General features: G+C 43.0%; 1 protein-coding gene across 1 annotated transcript in view; it reads left to right on the top strand.

The window, feature by feature from the left end:
* The window catches only part of LOC100607540 (S-adenosyl-L-methionine-dependent tRNA 4-demethylwyosine synthase TYW1), a 275,604-nt gene that overhangs the window by 107,912 nt on the left and 148,588 nt on the right, over window positions 1–19,104 (top strand). The window contains exon 12 of the mRNA XM_030795676.1: window positions 14,447–14,624. Within this exon, the coding sequence (XP_030651536.1) occupies window positions 14,447–14,624 (178 nt within the window). The remainder of the gene's footprint in view (window positions 1–14,446; window positions 14,625–19,104) is intronic.

Raw genomic sequence — 19,104 nt, 5'->3', positions numbered from 1 at the left:
ACTCCAACCTGGGCGAAAAGAGCGAAACTCCATCTCAGAAATAAATAATAAAAAGTTTAGCAACTTATAATATGCAGCATTCAACTTGAAAGCTTTACCTGGGAATGTACCATCAATCTTCCTGGAAACCTTTGCTATTGTTCTGTCTTGCTGAGCTAAGCAGCCTTTTGAATGGATTGGAAATTTTAGGTTAGTGGAAAATCTTAAATAATGTTAGTTAGTGATGGGAAAACAGTTTTGAATGAATTCCTTATTAAAAAAAAAGAAGGGATAATATAAATAACAGTTTCTTCCATATAATGCATAGTAATGTGGTAGAAATTCAGCCACTCCATTTTTTTGAATTTCCTGATTTAATTCTGTCTCATATTAACAAATATTGACTTCACTGGAGGTTACTGGTTCTCAAACTTTATCATGCATCGGAATCATCTGGAGAGCTTGTTAAAACACAGATTGTTGGTTTCCTTTCCCAGAGATTGGGTCAGTAAGCCCAAGAGTATGCTTTTTTTTCTTTCTTCTTTTTTTTTTTTGGACCAGATCTCGCTCTGTCACCCAGGCTGGAGTATGTGGTACCATCTTGGCTCACTGCAACCTTCACTTCCCAGGCTCAGATAATCCTCCCACCTCAGCCTTACCTCCTGAGTAGCTGGGGCTATAGGCGCGGGCCACCACGCCTGGCTAATTTTTTGTGAAGATGGGGTCTAGCCATGTTGCCCAGGCTGGTCTCAAACTCTTGGACTCAAGCCATCCGCCCACTTTGGCCTCTCAAAGTGCTGGGATTACAGGTGTGAGCCACCTGAGAATGTGCATTTCTAACAGGTTTCTGGTTGGTGTTGATGTTGTTGAACTGGGGACCACGCTTTGAGAACCACTACTGCACATGTGATGGCTTCATAAAGCAACAGCTGTAGGTGATGAATTGGAATTTGTTAGGTTCCCTGTTGAATCTGTATGCTCTGGTCTCTACCTACCACTGGTGACTCCTCTCCTGTATTCTTCTTTCCCATCATATGCAACCATTAAAAAATAGTCCCAGCCAAGGCTGTTTTAATATAGACACTCTTAAGGTATTAATAGCACATATGGGAGTCTTTAGAAACCTCAGTAATTAGCATTCTGAAGACCAGGTGATTCTTTCATGTAAGGAAATCTGTTCTGGCCACTCATTCATAATATTATAATACTCCTTACCACTTGATATGGTTAGGCTTTGTCCCCCTCACCCAAATCTCATCTTGAATTGTAGTCTCCATAATCCCCATAATCCCTATGCGTCGAGAGAGACCAGGTGGAGGTAATTGAAATGTGGGGGCCGTTTCCTCCGTGGTGTTCTCATGATAGTGAATGAGTTCTCACGAGATCTGATGGTTTTATGAGGGGCTCTTCCCCCTTCGCTCCGCACTTCTCCTTCCTGCTGCCTTGTGAAGAAGGTGCCTTGCTTCCCGTTTGCCTTCTGCTGTGATTGTAAATTTCCTGCGGCCTCCCCGGCCATGCTGAACTGCGGGTCAATTAAACCTCTTTTCCTTTATAAATTACCCCGTCTCTGGCAGTTCTTTATAGCAGTATGAAAATGGGCTCATATTTACTTTTCATTCTTATGAGAAATGGAGAAAAGTCATGCAAATAATGGTTCAAGGTCAGTAGTAATTTATAAAAGATAATTATTCAGTAGTCTCGGCGCGGTGCCTCACGCTTGTAATCCCAGGACTTTGAGAGGCTGAGGTAGGCAGATCTCCTGAGGTCAGCAGTTCGAGACTAGCCTGGCCAACATGGTGAAACTCCATCTCTACTAAAAATACAAAAATTAGCCAGGCATGGTGGTGTGTGCCTTTTAATCTCAGCTACTCGGGAGGCTGAGGCAGGAGAATCGCTTGAACCCGGGAGGCAGAGGTTGCAGTGAGCTAACACGCCACTGGACTCCAGCCTGGGTGACAAAGTGAGACTCCATCTCAAAAACAAAAAAATTAGTTTGATAATTATACTTTTATTCTTTATGAATTTTCTAGGGAAAGTTGACCTGTACATATTTGTGTATATCTGTAGGTGGGCTGACTTTTGTACATTTACAGAGATGCTAATGATTACTTTAATTTTTCGTCTTGATTTTTAGTTTCAAGCATTTTTCAATGACAGGAGGTAGGGGTAAAAATTACATTCTCATACTTGATAAAGCAGTGTCTCTTACCAGTGTTTTGGAAAATTAAATGAAACCGTTGGTAAAGAACTAGTAAGCCCCACATCTGGAATTTGACTGGCTTTTCCTAGACTCATTGTTGGTTTAGTTAATAATTGATTGTTGATCTTCAAGTAAGCTATGTGTCTTTTTAATAAATTTCAAGGCGAAGTCTTATTTTCCTTTAGAGAGTGTGTTAGGGTTCTCCAGAAAAACAGAACTAATGGGTGTGTGTGTATGTGTATGTGTGTGCGTGTGTGAGGGGAGAGAGAGAGACAGACAGAGACTGAGATTGAGATTCATTTGTTCATTTTTAGGAGTTGGCTCATGTATTTGTGGAGGCTTGGTGAGTTCAACATCTCATGGGTTGACTGGCAGGTTGGAGACTCAGGGAAGAGTGGGAGTTCAAGTTCAAAGGCATTCTCCTGGCAGAATTCCTTCTTGCTTGGAACAGGTCAATCTTTTTATATTAAAGCCTTCAAATGATTGGATGAGATCCATCCACATTATGACGGGCAATCTACTTTACTGAAAGCCTAGCAATTTAAATGTTAATCTCATCCAAAAAACACCTCCACAGAAACATCCAGAATAGTGGCTGAACAAATATCTGGACGCCGTGACCCAGACAGGTTGACATATAAAATTAACCATCACAGATAGTAATATCAGAAGCAGGAAATGCCAGTTTTATTTTTATATGAAGTTGATTTTTGAGTTAGTGCTTAAGGAGCTAATGGGACGATGACTGAGGATGTGTGTTTCCTGGACATCCTGGAGTCTCCCTGAATGAACTGTGTCTCGGGCAGTTTGTGCGAGGAGGAATCAGCCCTGCCCTGAAGAATAGACACCTTCATTTCTTTATGCTGAGATGTCCTTCATACAGAATGATGATCTGAGTTTGGATAGTAGTTTTTCTGACAGGAGCATTTTTGCAAATGCACTTTAAATGGAAATATGTAATGAATAAACCATGAGGTAGACTTTGTTGGTGTTAATAAAATGTGTTAGGTGAGTTCCGTGAGCACATGTTTTTCATTGTCTGCTGGGCCTGTTGAGGGTCTTGTCCTGTGCAGAAAGGGGTGTCCAATAGTGACCTTAGGCTTAACGTTAATCAGCAGGCATCTCAAATGGTTTGTCCATGGGTTCTTATGATGTGAGGAAAACAAAAGAGTTTTAAAATTTATATTCTCTTGAGGGATGATAGGATTCAGGATAGCAGAGAGAAAGAATAGAGCACGTCTATGGATGCGTGAATCCTGAGTAGGCATTAGAATGCATATGATGGAAGGAATGATCCCCAGAAATTCAACAACTGCCACCAATTTCATACTTAAAAATGGTATTTATACAGTGTCTATTTTACCCTGCTAATTCCTACAAAGGATTTTTTTTTTCGTATCTGAATGGATTGACTTGATAACATGTTACCATGTCAGCAAAACATCAGTGTATTTAATCAGCAGCAAATTTGCTGGAAGGGTTTTCAGAGTGGAACTGGTTGATATTTGCGCATTGATGCTCTTCAGGTTAGCAAAGCAGTTTTTCTTGAAGCTAGCAGAAAACAGATGCATGTTTGAAGGTGTGGAGGGTGTAGATGGGTCAGCACGTAGGCATAAGGGAGCCTCATTTGTTTTGTTTTTATTTTATTTTACTTTATTTATTTACTTGGAGACAGGGTCTCACTCTGTTACCCAGGCTGGAGTGCAGTGGTGTGATCTTGGCTGACTGCAACCTCTGCCTCTTGGGCTCAAGTGATCCTCCCACCTCAGCCTCCCAAGTAGCCAGAACTACAGGTGCATGCTACTGTGCTTCAGCTAATTTAAAAATTTTTAATAGAGATGGGCTCTTCCTATATTGCCCAGGCTGGTCTTGAACTCCTGGGCTCAAATGATCCTTCTGCCTGGGCCTCCCAAAGTGCTGGGATTACAGGCATGAGCCACCGTGCCTGGCTCTCATTTGTTTTACATTTTCACAATGAATGAGAGATCCCTTAATTTGTAATTTTGGGGCCCTGGTAACTATTTGTTTAATGCTTTTTTCTGTGTTCTAAGTTAGGTTAAACAAGCCATTATTTTTGAAAATCCATCTTATTGCTATAATAGTCATAGTAAATCTTGCTGTAAAATTATGACAATAGAAAAGAAAAAAAACCCTAATTAGTAAAGGGTAAAGTGCATAATTTGTAAGAATCCAGAGCCGTTCTGGAAAACTGGTGGTAGTCTGTAACACTTCAAAGAAAAAAATGTTATGTGATTTCTTTTAAAATGTTAACTTTGACAGCATTATAGAATTTTAGTATTTCAGAATATTGATTGTGTTTTCTGTTCTCTTGGCAGCAAGTAATTTCAACTGAAAAAGGCCGTAAAGGGATAGGGTCTTGTTCTGTTGTCCAGGCTGGAATGCAATGGCATGATCATAGCTCACTGTAGCCTCAACCTCCTGGGCTCAAGCAGTCCTCCTGTCTCAGCCTCTCAAATATCTGGGATTACAGGCATGTGCTACCAAACTCAGCTAATACTTTAAAAAACATTTTTGTAGATATGGGGGTCTCACTATGTTGCCCAGTCTGATCTCGAACTCCTGGGCTCAAGCAATCCTTCAGCCTCAGCCACCCAAAGTGCTGGGATTATAGGTGTGAACCACTGCACCTGGCCTTAATTTTCATTTTAATAATATTGTATCTATGGGAATACAAATTTCAGGCTTAAACAGAAATGCTTACGAACAGATTTCTTGTATAAATGGCAATTATAGTCAATTTCAAAGGCTTGACGGCATTTCCTTCGTAGTTTGTGATATTCCTGGTATCTCCACTTTGGCCTCTTTTTGGAGGTCCACTCTTAGCTCATTAATTATTATTATTATTTTTTTAAATCCTTTTATTACTCTTTTTTAACAAACAGCCCCAGGGACAGGGGACCAGGGGAAGGGGGAGGAGGGGAAGTGAGGCCCCAGCCCCAAAACCCCTCCCTCACCACGCCTTTCCGCCTTATATATTTATAATCTATATACAAGCCCTGGGGGTAGGGGGCAAGAGGAACTCCCTCAGTGGGGTGGGGGCAACCCAGGCTCCTTGTCCCCTCGGGACCCAGGCTCCTCTGCCCGTTGAGAGGGCCCTTCTCCAGGTGGCGGCCCTGTCCACTCCCAAGGCTTAGGTATCCAGTGCAGGGCATCTGGTGGGGAGGACTGCTGGTAAAGGTCGATGCGCTGGGTGCTCAAGACTCCACTGTAGGTGGAAGGCATGGCCTTGAGACGGGAATGCTCATTAATTATTTACCTCACTCTGGCTTGGAGAGTCCTTTGCTTTCTAGTGTGAGTTCCCACCCCATGACAAAGAACACCTGCTGTCTGTTCCTGGGTCTGGTTCAGTTGTGTGAAAGGTGGAACTGGCTGTGGGGATTGTTGCTTATTGTCTGAGTTCCCCAACTGGAGCTAAGTGGCCAGTCCTGAGCAGCTTTGGAAGATAATTCCTGATGTTTTCAATACTTCTCTTTTGTGTTCTTAATTCTGAGGGCAATCATTGTCTTTTCAGTTATTTCACTGAGTTATAAAAATATCTTTCTTTTCCTGACCTATTAGCTTTCCTTTTATATACATACAAAATTAACTCTGTATTGATTAAAAGTGGGTCAGAATTTCAGTGCCACTCAGCGTCTATTCAAAATGCTGCCTGCCCCCTTCTAAGTACTACCATGGCAGGGAGAAATAGTTCCCAGAAAATGGGGCTGAGGTTTCTTTAGCTCAGTTTTCCACCCGTTCAGCAAACACCAAGTGATTGCACCGTCTTTGTCAGGAACGTCCTCGGTATTAAAGCTGCAAAGATGAAAAAGACATCATTTATTGCTAGGTGTTTTTATCTATACTTTAGGCTAGAAGCGAAGTACCGCAAGAAATAAAAGATCTCCAACAGATGGTTTTCACAAGCTAGGTATGCTAACATACACATCATAAAGAAAATGTGAAGGTGGGGAAGAGAACACCACCTGTTAATTGTTTTCAGAAACTAATTTATGAAAAACCTCAAGTGGAGTATCTATATCAAACAGGTATTATTTATGACTTTTAGTCAGGACGGGTTGTTGGGAAGATTTTTGGCCAGGAACTGCATTGTTATGAGAAGAAAGAAGAGAATGTTTTATTTCTGATCGGCCCAAACTTTAGAAATAGGAATATACTGAGCATTACATCATGTTTATTTGTGTGTTATTTGGTTTATCGCTATGACATTAGGATGAAAATTTTAGGATCTTAAGTTCTGGCTTTGTCATCTTTCAATGAGATGAAGTCCGCTCGTTAGTTACTCTGATGACTGTAATTGTGATTATCCAAGATCAGGAAGCTGTTCAGAATAAGAAAAATGTCAGAAAACTTGCTTAACCAAAAAAACCAAAAGAATTAGTATAACAAAGCAGAGCTTAGTTGTGAAAGGTTTAAGATTTGGGCACCATGAAGAGAACAGATCGTGTGTGTGTGCATGTGCGTGCATGCGTGTGCATGTGTGTGTGTGTGTGTGTGTGTGTGTGAGATAATGGGAAACAGCACTATAGATTTGCTGTTGAAATGTCCTGTGTCTCATGTGGACTCTTTCTTTCTTCTCCAGGAATCCTTTCCATTAGAAATTTAGAGGCTGTTACCAGGGAAATGCAAATCAAAACCACAATGAGATACCATCTCACACCAGTTAGAATGGTGATCATTAAAAAGTCAGGAAACAACAGGTGCTGGAGAGGATGTGGAGAAATAGGAACACTTTTACACTGTTGGTGGGACTGTAAACTAGTTCAGCCATTGTGGAAGACAGTGTGGTGATTCCTCAAGGATCTAGAACTAGAAATACCATTTGACCCAGCCATCCCATTACTGAGTGTATACCCAAAGGATTATAAATCATGCTGTTATAAAGACACATGCACACGTATGTTTATTGCGGCACTATTCACAATAGCAAAGACTTGGAACCAACCCAAATGTCCAACAACGATAGACTGGATTAAGAAAATGTGGCACATATACACCATGGAATACTATGCAGCCATAAAAAAGGATGAATTCATGTCCTTTGTAGGGACATGGATGAAGCTGGAAGCCATCATTCTGAGCAAACTATCGCAAGGACAGAAAACCAAACACCTCATGTTCTCACTCATAGGTGGGAATTGAACAATGAGAACACTTGGACATAGGAAGGGGAACATCACACATCGGGGCCTGTCATGGGTTGGGGGGAGGGGGGAGGGATAGCATTAGGAGATACACCTAATGTCAGTGACGAGTTAACGGGTGTAGCACGCCAACATGGCACATGTTTACATATGTAACAAACCTGCATGTTGTGCACATGTACCCTAGAACTTAAAGTATAATAATAATAAAAAAGAAATTTAGAGGCTGTTTCAATTTCTGTCATATTTCCTTGAGGACAGTGCAAGACATGAAGTGGAGTCCTTTAGGCTTTGTTTTTGGGAGGACCGGTGTAACAGCCTCTGGCAGAGAGCAAGAAATAGAAACATGCTCTTATGAAGGAGAGAACCAAGGTTTTACATAAGCTTCTCAATGCCTTACTTGTGAGAGAATCAGGATAACTTTAAGATCTAAGAATCTATTACTTTAAAAAGTTGGTCATCAAGAATTTTTTTTGTCTTGTATTTTGTTTGTTTTTGTGATTGTCTAAATGGGGGAATTTGATTATGATATTTTTATTTGTAGCTTTCTGGAAAGGGTGGCGTTGGTGTCTTTGCTTCTAGGTTTCCTCCTGTCCTCCCTGGCTGCTCTGTGGTAGTGCCCTTTGTTGATCCCTCTTCCTCTCCCCAGAACTGTAAGTGTTGTAGGACTCAGTCCATGGTCCTCCTCCCTGTCCTGTTAGCCCCAATGCTTGCTTTGTCTGAGTTGATGGCAGCCATGTTGCTCGAGCCAAACACTGTAGAAATCATTGAGCCCTCTCACTCTCTCATACACTACATCCAATCCATTTGAAAATCCCTCTTGACAATACCTTGAAAGTAGAGCCAGCTGATCAACTTTGCCACCTCCACTATTATGCCACCTCCAGTGTCACTACCTTGGTCCAAGCCACCGTTTCCTTTTTGTATTATGTTATAGTCTGTCGGCAGATTATCCTCGCTCCTTGCCCCTCTGTTCTCAATGGAGAACCCGATGTAATCTACTTAAAACAAAAATTAGTTTATGCCACCCTCTTCTCAAAATCCTGCATTGGCTACCCATGTGACTCAGGTTCCCTAGACATAATCAGGCAGGCTCCCACCTTGGGGTCTTTCCTTCGACTGGAATGCTCTTCCCTCTTTGCCCTCTTGGCCTACTCCCTCACCTCCTCCAACTACACTCCCCTTTTTAGCAAGACTTATCCTGACCAGCCTGATAGAGCAACCTGCCTCTTTTTCCTGTTGGCACCCCACATCTTCATTGCCCTGCACTTTCTTTACTTTTCCATGTGCTTATCACCTTCTTTTTTTTTTTTTTGAGACAGAATCTCACCCTGCTGCCAAGGCTGGAGTGCAGTGCAGTGGTGAGATCTTGGCTCACTGCAACCTCCGCCTCCTGGGTTCAAGCAATTCTCCTGGCTCAGCCTCCTGAAGAGCTGGGATTACAGGCACCCGCCACCATGCCTGGCTAATGTTTTTATATTTTTGGTAGAAACGGGGTTTCACCATGTTGGTCAGGCTGGTCTCAAACCCCTGACCTCATGATCCACCCGCCTCAGCCTCCCAAAATGTTGAGATTACAGGCGTGAGCCACCACGCCTGGCCCAAAACTTCGTCTTTACCAAAAATTTAAAAAAAACTGGCCAAGTGCGGTGGCATATGCCTGTGGTCCTAGCACCTGCGGAGGCAGAGGTGGGAGGGTCACCTGAGCCCAGGAGATTGAGGCTGCAGTCAGCTTGATCACATCACCGCACTCCAGCCTGGGTGACAGAGGCAGACCTTGTCTAAAAAAAATAAATAATAGTAATTGAATTTATTTTTCAGTTCACAAAATAAAAACATTTGCAGCTAGCATGTTTTGAATGTGTATGTGCTGGGCCTGGCACCCCATCAAGTATTTCATGTAGCTTATTTCATTTAATTGTTATAATAGCTGTATGTGTGTGTGTAAAATCTCCATTTTAAAAATCAGGGAATGGGCTTGGAGAGGGTGAGAGAGGCTTGACCAAGGATATAAAACTACCTTCGCGGTGGAGCTAGAGTGTGAACCCAGTGCATCTGAATCCCAGTGGCCAGGGCCTAGCCGATGCTCCTTCCACTTTCTGAGTTTTAGGCTGGTTTTGGAGTTCAGGTTCAACCTTCCTTTCTACTCAGCTGCTCATGGTGGGGATTATAGTTAATGATATGCTTTTCGAAAAGCAAATGTTATGCTTAATGCTGAGTTGTCTTGGCAACATAGAATGAGCTTAAGGATCAAATTTTATTTAAAAACCTTGTTTTACTTGAGTTAAGATCTTAGATTTCAATAACCTAAAAAATTATTCATCCATCCAAAAATACTGACACGAAATACATTCTTACAATTGCAGTTACATAGTCATAAAAGAAGACATCACTTGTCATGCTTAGATTGTTCTCATTTTGGTCTGCACTCTGTTGCTTTGATCTCTTGGGGATTTACTTGCACTTTGTGTTTTATTTTATTTATTATTTTGCATTAGGGGTACGTGTGCATGTTATTTACATTGGCGTATTGTGTACCGCGGGAATTAGGCTTCTCACATACCCATTACTCAAATAGTGAACATTGTACCTGATAGGCAGTTTTTCAACTCTCACCCCGTCCCATCCACTTTTGGAGTCTCTAGTCTCTATTATTTCCATCTCTAGGTCCATGTGTACCCATTGGTTAGTTCCCACTTAAAAGTGAGAACGTGTGATATTTGGTGTTCTGTTTTTTAGTTCACCTAGGATGATGGCCTCCAGCTTCATCCATGTTCCTGTAAAGGACATGATTTTGTTCATTTTTATGGCTGCATAGTATTCCATGGTGTATATGTACCATATTTTCTTTATCCAGTCAACCGTTGATGGATACTTAGGTCATGGTTTCATGACTTTTAGTTATTGTGAATAGTGCTGCGATGAACATACGAGTGGGTACAGGTTTTTTTTAATATAATGTTTTTTTTCTTCGGGTAGATACCTGGTAATGGGATTGCCGGGTTGAATGGTAGTTCTATTTTTAGTTCTTTGAGAAATCTCTCCATAGAGGTTGAACTAATTTACATCCCCACCAACAGTGTGTAATCCATGCCAATTCTGTTGTTTTGCTTTAATAATAGCCATTCTGACTAGATGATATCCCATTGTAATTTTAATTTGCATTTCTCTGCAAATGATTATTAGTGATGCTGAGTGTTTTTTTCACGTAACTTACACTTTTGTATTTCTAAGCTGTGGGAGAAAGAGAGAGAGAGAATTAGAGAGAGTGAGAGAGAGAGAGAGAGAGAGTGTGTGTGTGTGTGTGTGTGTGTGTGTGTGAAGCACAGCTGACACCAATACCTTAACTTAAACATACCTGGAGAATGACTGTATGTTCTAAGAAGAATGTGTGTTCTGAGCTCTGAACTGGGAGATCCAGGAGTGGCCAACCCGGGGATTCATTCTCTGTTTTTTTCTGTGAAGGTTTTATTTTGGGCAGATCATTCTCTATCTATGAGGAACATCTGAACCCCTAGCCCTTCCTGTGGAATGCAGGTTGTACAGGGGATCAAGGCCCATTGTTTTGGGTTAAATAAAGTGGTGCCTGGTGGAGATTGCTAGTTGGTGGGGGGTACTAAGTGAAAATGCTGTATAAACTGCATGATTTTTTTTTTTTTTTCCAGACAGGGTCTTGCCCTGTTGCCCAGGCTAGAGTGCAGTGGCGCAGTCTCAGCTCACTGCAACCTCCGCCTCCCAGGTTCAAGTGATTCTTCTGCCTCAGCCTCCCGAGTAGCTGGGCCTACAAGCATGCACCACCACACCTGGCTAATTTTTGTATTTTTAGTAGAGATGAGGTTTTGCCATGTTGGCCAAGCTGGTCTTGAACTCCTGACCTCAAGTGATGCACCCACCTCGGCCTCACAAAGTGCTGGGATTACAGGCATGAACTGCCGTGCCCAACCAAACTGCATGCTTTTTACAAGCAATTGTAGTTCTCCTGCCCAGCCTACTGCCACTGGACTGCCCTGTTTGTGAGTTCCTTCAATAAACCCTATGTCTTGGCCAGGCACGGTGGCACTTTGGGAGGCTGAGGTGGGCCAACATAGTGAAACCCCATCTCTACTAAAAATACAAAATAAAAAAAATTAGCCAGGTGTGGTGGTGTGCGCCTGTAATCCCAGATACTGAGGAGGCTGAGGCAGGAGAATTGCTTGAACCTGGGAGGCGGAGGTTGCAGTGAGCTGAGATTGCGCCATTGCACTCCTGCTTGGGCAACAGTGCAAGACTCTGTCTCAAAAACAACAACAACAACAGCCCCTATATCTCGTTCACTGGCTCTGAATCTCTTTGCCAGCCCCTCACACGTGGTGCTATCCCTACTGAACACAATCAGGGTCTGGCGGAACAGTGTGTCTAAAATAAAATCACTTTCTGAAAACTGAGGCACAACTGAGCCGTGAAATTTAACTTTATTTCGCCCACGTTCTTTGTTATTGTTGTTAAGGTGACAGTGACTGGGATCGAATCAGTTTCATAAACCTGGATAAAGGTGGTAATAGCAAATCGTTAATGAACGTTTCTTGTGTGCCAGACACTCTGCTAAGGCCTTTACATGCGTTATCTCATTTAATCCCCCCAAAAATTCTTCAAGCATTCGCAGCTAAGAAAGTTGTGTTTCAAAGATGGCCAGTGATGGCTGGTCACAGTGGCTCACGCCTGTAATCCCAGCACTTTGAGAGGCCGAGGCGGGCAGATCCCGAGGTCAGGAGATCGAGACCATCCTGGCCAACATGGTGAAACCCTGTCTCTACTAAAAATACAAAAAATTAGCCGGGCATGGTGGCGGGCGCCTGTAGTCCCAGCTACTCGGGAGGCTGAGGCAGGAGAATGGCTTGAACCCAGGAGGCGGAGCTTGCAGTGAGCCGAGATTGTGCCACTGCACTCCAGCCTGGGTGATGGAGCGCAACTGCATCTCAAAAACAAACAAACAAACAAAACAAAGATGTCCAATAAGAGTTGGAGAAGACACATGAACACGCTTCTCCCCAAGGCCCAAGCTCCATGAGGAATCTGTATCCTGCAGAGAGAATGTATTCTTCAAAAGGAACCTAGAAATCATTGATTTAGAACTATCAGGAGTCAAGGTGATATATATTTTTTCTTTAACTCTTATTTTAAGTTCAGGGGTACAAGTGCAGGTTTGTTACATAGGTAAACTTGTGTCATGGGGGTTTGTTGTACAGATTATTTCATCACCCAGGTATTAAGCCCAGTACCCATTAGTTGTTTTTCCTGATCCTCTCCCTTCTCTCACCCTCCACCCTCTGATAGGCCCCAGTGTGTGTCATTCCCCTCTATGTGTTCATGTGTTCTTAGGATACATATTTTTGCCTATTTACACTCTTTCCGAGTCTTTCACATTCTCTGTTAGACTGAAGGACTTTTAGGACAGCGTATCTCTTAATGCCTTCCACATTGAGTCAAGAGCACTACCTGTCAAACCAAGCTGAATGCTGGAATCACATGGAGAGCCCTTTAGAAATCTTGATGCACGAGGCCCCTCCCCAGAGACTGTGATTTAATATGTTTGGGATATGGCCTAGACATTGGGATTCTTAAATGTTTTTTGGGTAATTCCAGTGTCCAGCTAGGATTCAGAACGAGTGGTGTGTGCTAGTGGCTACTAAGCTTGTCTACACATTGGAATCACCTGGGGGGCTTCAGAAACTGCGAATTGCCTGCACCCCTCCGCCAGAGATTGTCGTTTAGTTGATCTGAGCTGTGGCCTGGATTGTGGGAATGTTAAGATTCCAAGGTAATTCCAATGGGCAGACAGGTTGGGCTCCTCTGGTTTCATGCAGTGGCTTTTAGCCTTGGCTATACATAACAATCATCTGAGAAGCTTTAACAAAACTTATTGCCCAGACTTGCATCCACTCTGATGAAACAGACTCTTTAGAGGTGGACCTAGGTGGCAGTATTCTTTTTTTTTTTGGAGACGGAGTCTCACTCTGTTGCCCAGGCTGGAGTGCAGTGGCACCATCTCCTCTCACTGCAATCTGTGCCTCCTGGGTTCAAGCGATTCTCCTGCCTCAGCCTCCCGAGTAGCTGGGATTAGAGGCATCCACCACCACGCCTAGCTAATTTTTGCATTTTTAGTAGAGACAGGGTTTTACCATGTTGCCAGGCTGGTCTTGAACTCCTGATCTCAAGTGATCTGCCCATCTTGGCCTCCCAAAGTGCTGGGATTACAGGTGTCAGCCACCGTGCCCAGCCTATTTTTGTTTTTTGAGACAGGGCCTCGCTCTGTCATCCAGGCTGGAGTGTAGTGGCATGATAATGGTTCACTGCAGCCTCAATCTCCCAGACTCAAGTGATCTTCCCACATCAGCCTCCTAAGTAGTTGGGACCACAGACATGTGCCACCATGCCCAGCTATTTTTCTTTTTTTTTTAATTTTTAGTAGAGACAAGGTCTCACTATATTGCCCAGGCTAGTTTTGAACTCCTGGGCTCAAGCAATCCTCCTGCCTTGGCCTCCCAAAGTGCTGAGATTACAGGTGTGAGCTACCGCACCTGGCCTGTAGAAGTATTTTTTTGAAGCTCCTCAGGTGATTCCAGTATGAAGTATGAATTATGAAGTATTCCAGTATGAAGCCAAAGATAAGAATGATTAGGTCTCTTCTTTTTCTCTCCTATACAGCTTTGGACCAAACTACATCTACTTTCCCAGTTCAGGATACTTGAGGAATGACTGGTCTAAAAGAAGCTTGTTCTTATGCAGATATACTGAGTTCACTTTCTTAGATCAACAGGAAAGAATGCAAAGCTAAGCAAATTATGCAAAGGGATTTATTCTGCATTCCAAATAATTAGCTAACAAAGCTAGTTTTGCCTGCTTGTATTGATGTAGTTTAACTGGTACCAGAACTAAGAATGGGGTTACTGACTGATTTTTCTGATTTAATAATTCTAGTCCTGCCCTGCCCTTTGGCCTTTGTTTTGTATTCTTTGGTATCAAAAATGAATTTGCTCTATAAAATCAAAGCATCATTAAGAAAAATGTAAGTGACATCCTCTATCTGTGCCTTATGTAGCTGGGTCCTTCTCACTGTAATCTCCAGGAGTACCGGGCGTCAAAGCGGAGCGCTTTGAAGAAGGAATGACGGTAAAACACTGTGCATTGTCCCTCGTGGGAGAACCAATAATGTACCCAGAGATCAACAGGTTTTTGAAGCTACTCCACCAGTGTAAAATCTCCAGCTTCCTGGTCACAAATGCACAATTTCCTGCGGAAATCAGGTGAGTTCTCCAGCCTATGGAGAGATGCTGCTTGAATCTATGTTTCACTGCAAAGTAAAACTAATAGGCATTAATGCAATCAAATAGGATTTATTGATTACTTACTACATACAAATGTTGGGCTTTGGGAGGTGAAGATGGTCCTGCTCTTCAAAATCTGTTCTATTAGGGACAGCAACATTAGTAAAAAGACTAGAGGCACAGTTATGTCGCTAGGGGAATTCAAAAGAGATGAATTTTTTTCCAAATGGGAGAGGCAGGGTAAAACTTGCCAGAGAAGCTGTCATTTAATTTTTTTTTTTTTTTTTTTTTGAGTCGGAGTCTCACTCTGTCTCCCAGGCTGGAGTGCAGTGGTGTGATCATGGCTCACTGCCACCTCTGCCTCCCAGGTTCAAGTGATTCTCCTGTCTCAGCCTCCTGAGTAGCTGGATCTACAGGTGCCTGGCACCATGCCCAGCGAATTTTTTTTTTTTTTTTTTAATAGAGATGGGCTTTCACCATGTTGGCCAAACTGGTCTCGAACTCCTGACCTCAAGTGATCCTCCCGCCTCAGCCTCTGAAAGTGCTGGGATTACAGGTGTGAGCCACTGTGCCTGGCCTAATTTTTATCTTTATGTCTGGGATTGGTACTTGAGAAGGTAGGAAACTATATTGTTGTTAATAAGGAACTTCCTGAGAAAGACGTGGAGTTGGGGTATTTGTGATAACCATTATGTAAGTGTAGTTTATTTAGACCACAGAGTGTGTGAAAGAGAGTGGCAGGTGGAAGTCAAGTTGGAAAGGTTGGGATTAGATGGTCTAGGACTTCAAACGTGGTCCTTTAGAAAGATCTTGCTTCCTGCAGAGCAGTCTGCTGGCATGGTATGCAACTGGGGAGACAAGAAACAGCAGGAACCTATATGGGAGATTATGATGTTTGCTTAGGTCAGAGTTATAAGGGTGGAAGCAAGTCAGTGCAAATGAGGGAGTCTTAAAAAAGATGCTGTTAAGCCAGGCGCGGTGGCTCACGCCTGTAATCCCAGCACTTTGGGAGACTGAGGCGGGTGGATTTCCTGAGGTTGAGAGTTCAAGACCAGCCTGACCAACATGGAGAAACCCTATCTCTACTAAAAATACAAAATTAGCTGGGCATGATGGTGCATGCCTGTAATCCCAGATACTTGGGAGGCTGAGGCAGGAGAATCACTTGAACCCAGGAGGCGGAGGTTTCAGTGAGCTGAGATCGCACCATTGCACTCTAGCCTGGGCAACAAGAGTGAAACTCTGACTCAAAAAAAGAAAAAAAAAAAAGATGCGGTTGAAGGATTGCTAGGTACGATTGGCAAACTGCTTGTATGGCTCCGAGAGGCTGGCGGAGAAGAGGACTAGGTAATTACACTGAGGGTTCCAGCCATGTTGATTGCTAGGATTATGGGGCCCCATAACAGCAGAGGGCTCTTGTAAGGAAGGGTCAGCTTTAGGTGGTAGGATGATGAGTTGGGGTTGGATGACTTAAGGGAGGGCTCTCCTGAGAGGGATGATCAAAGGTATCTCCTGGGGCCTCTGGGGAAATGATCTGTTTTTGTGTCATAATGGGACTAGGCACACGCTGTAACACCAAAAGTATTATTAAATTTTACTCATCTGTTATTTATTGGTGTTTTCACCGATTAGACTGCAAGTTCCTTGAGGTCATGACCTCTGATTATTTATCTCAGTGCATTTTTTGCCTGGCGCACTAAACGTGCTCAGTACATGGGTAGTGAAATATTGGGGAAATAAGAAAAAAAAAGATCTTTTTGAATTCAAGTTCGTTTCCTTAACACTGGCCAATAAAGTAAGATTGTAAGAATTAAAGGGGCTGGGCGTGGTGGCTCACGCCTGTAATCCCAGCACTTTGGGAGGCTGAGATGGGCAGATCATGAGGTCAGGAGATCGAGACCATCCTGGCTAACACGGTGAAACCCCATCTCTACTAAAAAAAAAAAAAAAAAAAAAAAATAGTAATTAGCCAGGCATGGTGGCAGTTGTCTGTAGTCCCAGCTACTCGGGAGGCTGAGGCAGGAGAATGGCGTGAACCCGGGAGGCAGAGCTTGCGGTGAGCCGAGATCACGCCACTGCACTCCAACCTGGGATACAGAGTGAGACTCCGTCTAAAAAAAAAAAAAAAAAAAGAATTAAAGAAAGAGGAGAGAAACATGAAGGGCGGCTTAACAGTTAACAGGTTTATTCTGAACCTGGCAGGGACTTCTGACTGAGTTAGGTTAGAAGCCACACTCTGTTACAGACTAAGAGTTTTTAAGGATTCTGGGTGGGAGAGTTTATCAGAGGCCTGGACTGCTTCTGTGTCTCTTTGTTGTGCTTATCCCGGAGGGAGAGGTGTGTGTCTGTTCCCATACCTCTTTCTGCAGCTGCAGGCATACCCCGAGTCTGCTTTAACTTCCCTATCTTAGTGCACCTGAACAGAAAGGAATGTGCTTATTAAGGCCCACTGTTTTACTGGGGCCCCCAGTGTATGAGGGTGAAGTTTGGCAGTTACCCGAGACTTTTCCCTCACCTCCCTTTGTGCCCCAGGGGTCTTATCTGTGTTTTATTGTCTGCTGTTTCTGGCTGCTTGTAGTTGGAAGTGATTTCCTTGAAATGCATGAAGCTAGAAAGGGAGCTGGAACTTAAAGTGGAGGGGTTTGTCCGAGATGATGGTGCTCCTGCTCTGTCAAAGATGTGAAAAAAGGTGAAAATATTTGCAAAAAATGAAGACCATGGTTATTTCTAGAAAGATTGATCACATACATTCACACACACACAGTCAGCTTGAAATATTTATTTATTTATTTTTGAGACAAAGTCTAGCTTTGTCGCCCAGGCTGGAGTGCAGTGGCACAATCTTGGCTCACTGCAACCTCTGCCTCCCAGGTTCAAACGATTCTCCTGCCTCAGTCTCCCCAGCAGCTGGGACTACAGGCGCATGCCACCACACCAGCTAAAAGACGAGGTTTCACCATGTTGGTCAGGCTGGTATCAAACTCCTGACCTCAAGTGATACACCCGCCTCGGCCTCCCAAAGTGCTGGGATTACAGGTGTGAACCACCAAGCCCGGCCTGAAATTTAATGTCATAGGAAATCGAAGAGTTGAATAAAACTATTAGCTACCAGGCAATAAGATGAAAATCAGTGTATTGTCATAAAGATAGCTAAGCTATTACTTTTTGAAGTTGTATAAAAAGGTGAAGTTAAAATGTTTTTAAAAAGTCAATGTGTCTATTTTACATAGGGTTGCCATTTCTGTTTTTAAACTTTAGTTGGGTTTTAAATCCCTGAATTTTCACATGGCTCACGTGGGGGACATTGGGATAGAGTGGTGTTTGGGGTATATGCATAAAAAAAGGGAGTCTGTCTTAAATTAAAGGCATATATCCCCAAAAAGAATGGAATCTGTTAGTAGTAGGATATAGTAATTTTTTGCAAAATGATAACCAGAGAAGATGATGCATTGTTTGATCATGAATGGAATTGTCTGTGAATGCCATCATGGATTGAGGAAAATTACAGAGTATAAGATATTTACCTGAAAACATCCAGCAAAATGCTGGGCACATTTGGTAGATGTTATCGAGTCTCTCTTTCCCTCTCTTGCTGGTGAGTCTTCTCAGGCCTGCAGAGGGATCATGGAATACGACAAGATGTTTGTACTAGCCTTGATTGCCATCTTCAATAAACAAATGAGATAGGATGGCATATGATTCCAAAGAAATATTTCTTCATTTACTAAACCTGACTGGGAAATGAGGAGGGAGACAAAAAGGAAGAAGTAAGGTGGCAGGATTGGGCTAATAGGAAGATTAGCAAATTTCTGTGATCCTGAAAATGAGAGTTTAAAAATTGGATGGGTTTACTCTATCAGGAATCATCAAGAAAGAAGGAATCCTTAGGAAATAAGAGTTTACGCTTTTAGATTTTTTTTTTTTTCGAGATGGAGTCTTGCTCCCTCGCCCAGGCTAGAGTGCAGTGGTGCAATCTTGGCTCACTGCAAGCTCCACCTCCAGGGTTCACGTGATCCTCCTGCCTCAGCCTCCCGAGTAGCTGGGACTACAGGCACCCGCCACCATGCCCAGCTAATTTTTTGTATTTTTAATAGAGACAGGGGTTTCACCGTGTTAGCCAGGATGGCCTTGATCTCCTGACCTTGTGATCCGCCCGCCTCGGCCTCCCAAAGTGCTGGGATTACAGGCGTGAGCCACCGCACCCGGCCACGCTTTTGGATTTTTAAAGCATCCTTGAAGCTCCTAATACGAAGGGTGCTGTGCTTCAGGGAATAAGCAGGCAAGTTGTGTTGCATCTTTTAGGGTATGTCCTTCCCTGGAACAAGACAGAATGTGTAGAAAGTAGCCATTCTAGATTCAGATCTCAAAAAGTGGGCACGTCTTTGTTATCCATTGAAATACCTATCTAGAAAGAGAAGAACAAAAGCAAGTCTGAGATCTACAGATTACTGCTAGGATA

This window comes from Nomascus leucogenys, chromosome 17, assembly GCF_006542625.1.
Source record: "Nomascus leucogenys isolate Asia chromosome 17, Asia_NLE_v1, whole genome shotgun sequence".
In the NCBI taxonomy this organism is placed as follows: domain Eukaryota; kingdom Metazoa; phylum Chordata; class Mammalia; order Primates; family Hylobatidae; genus Nomascus; species Nomascus leucogenys.
Note: the sequence above shows the minus strand (reverse complement) of the source record. Positions and strands in the feature narration are given on the sequence as shown.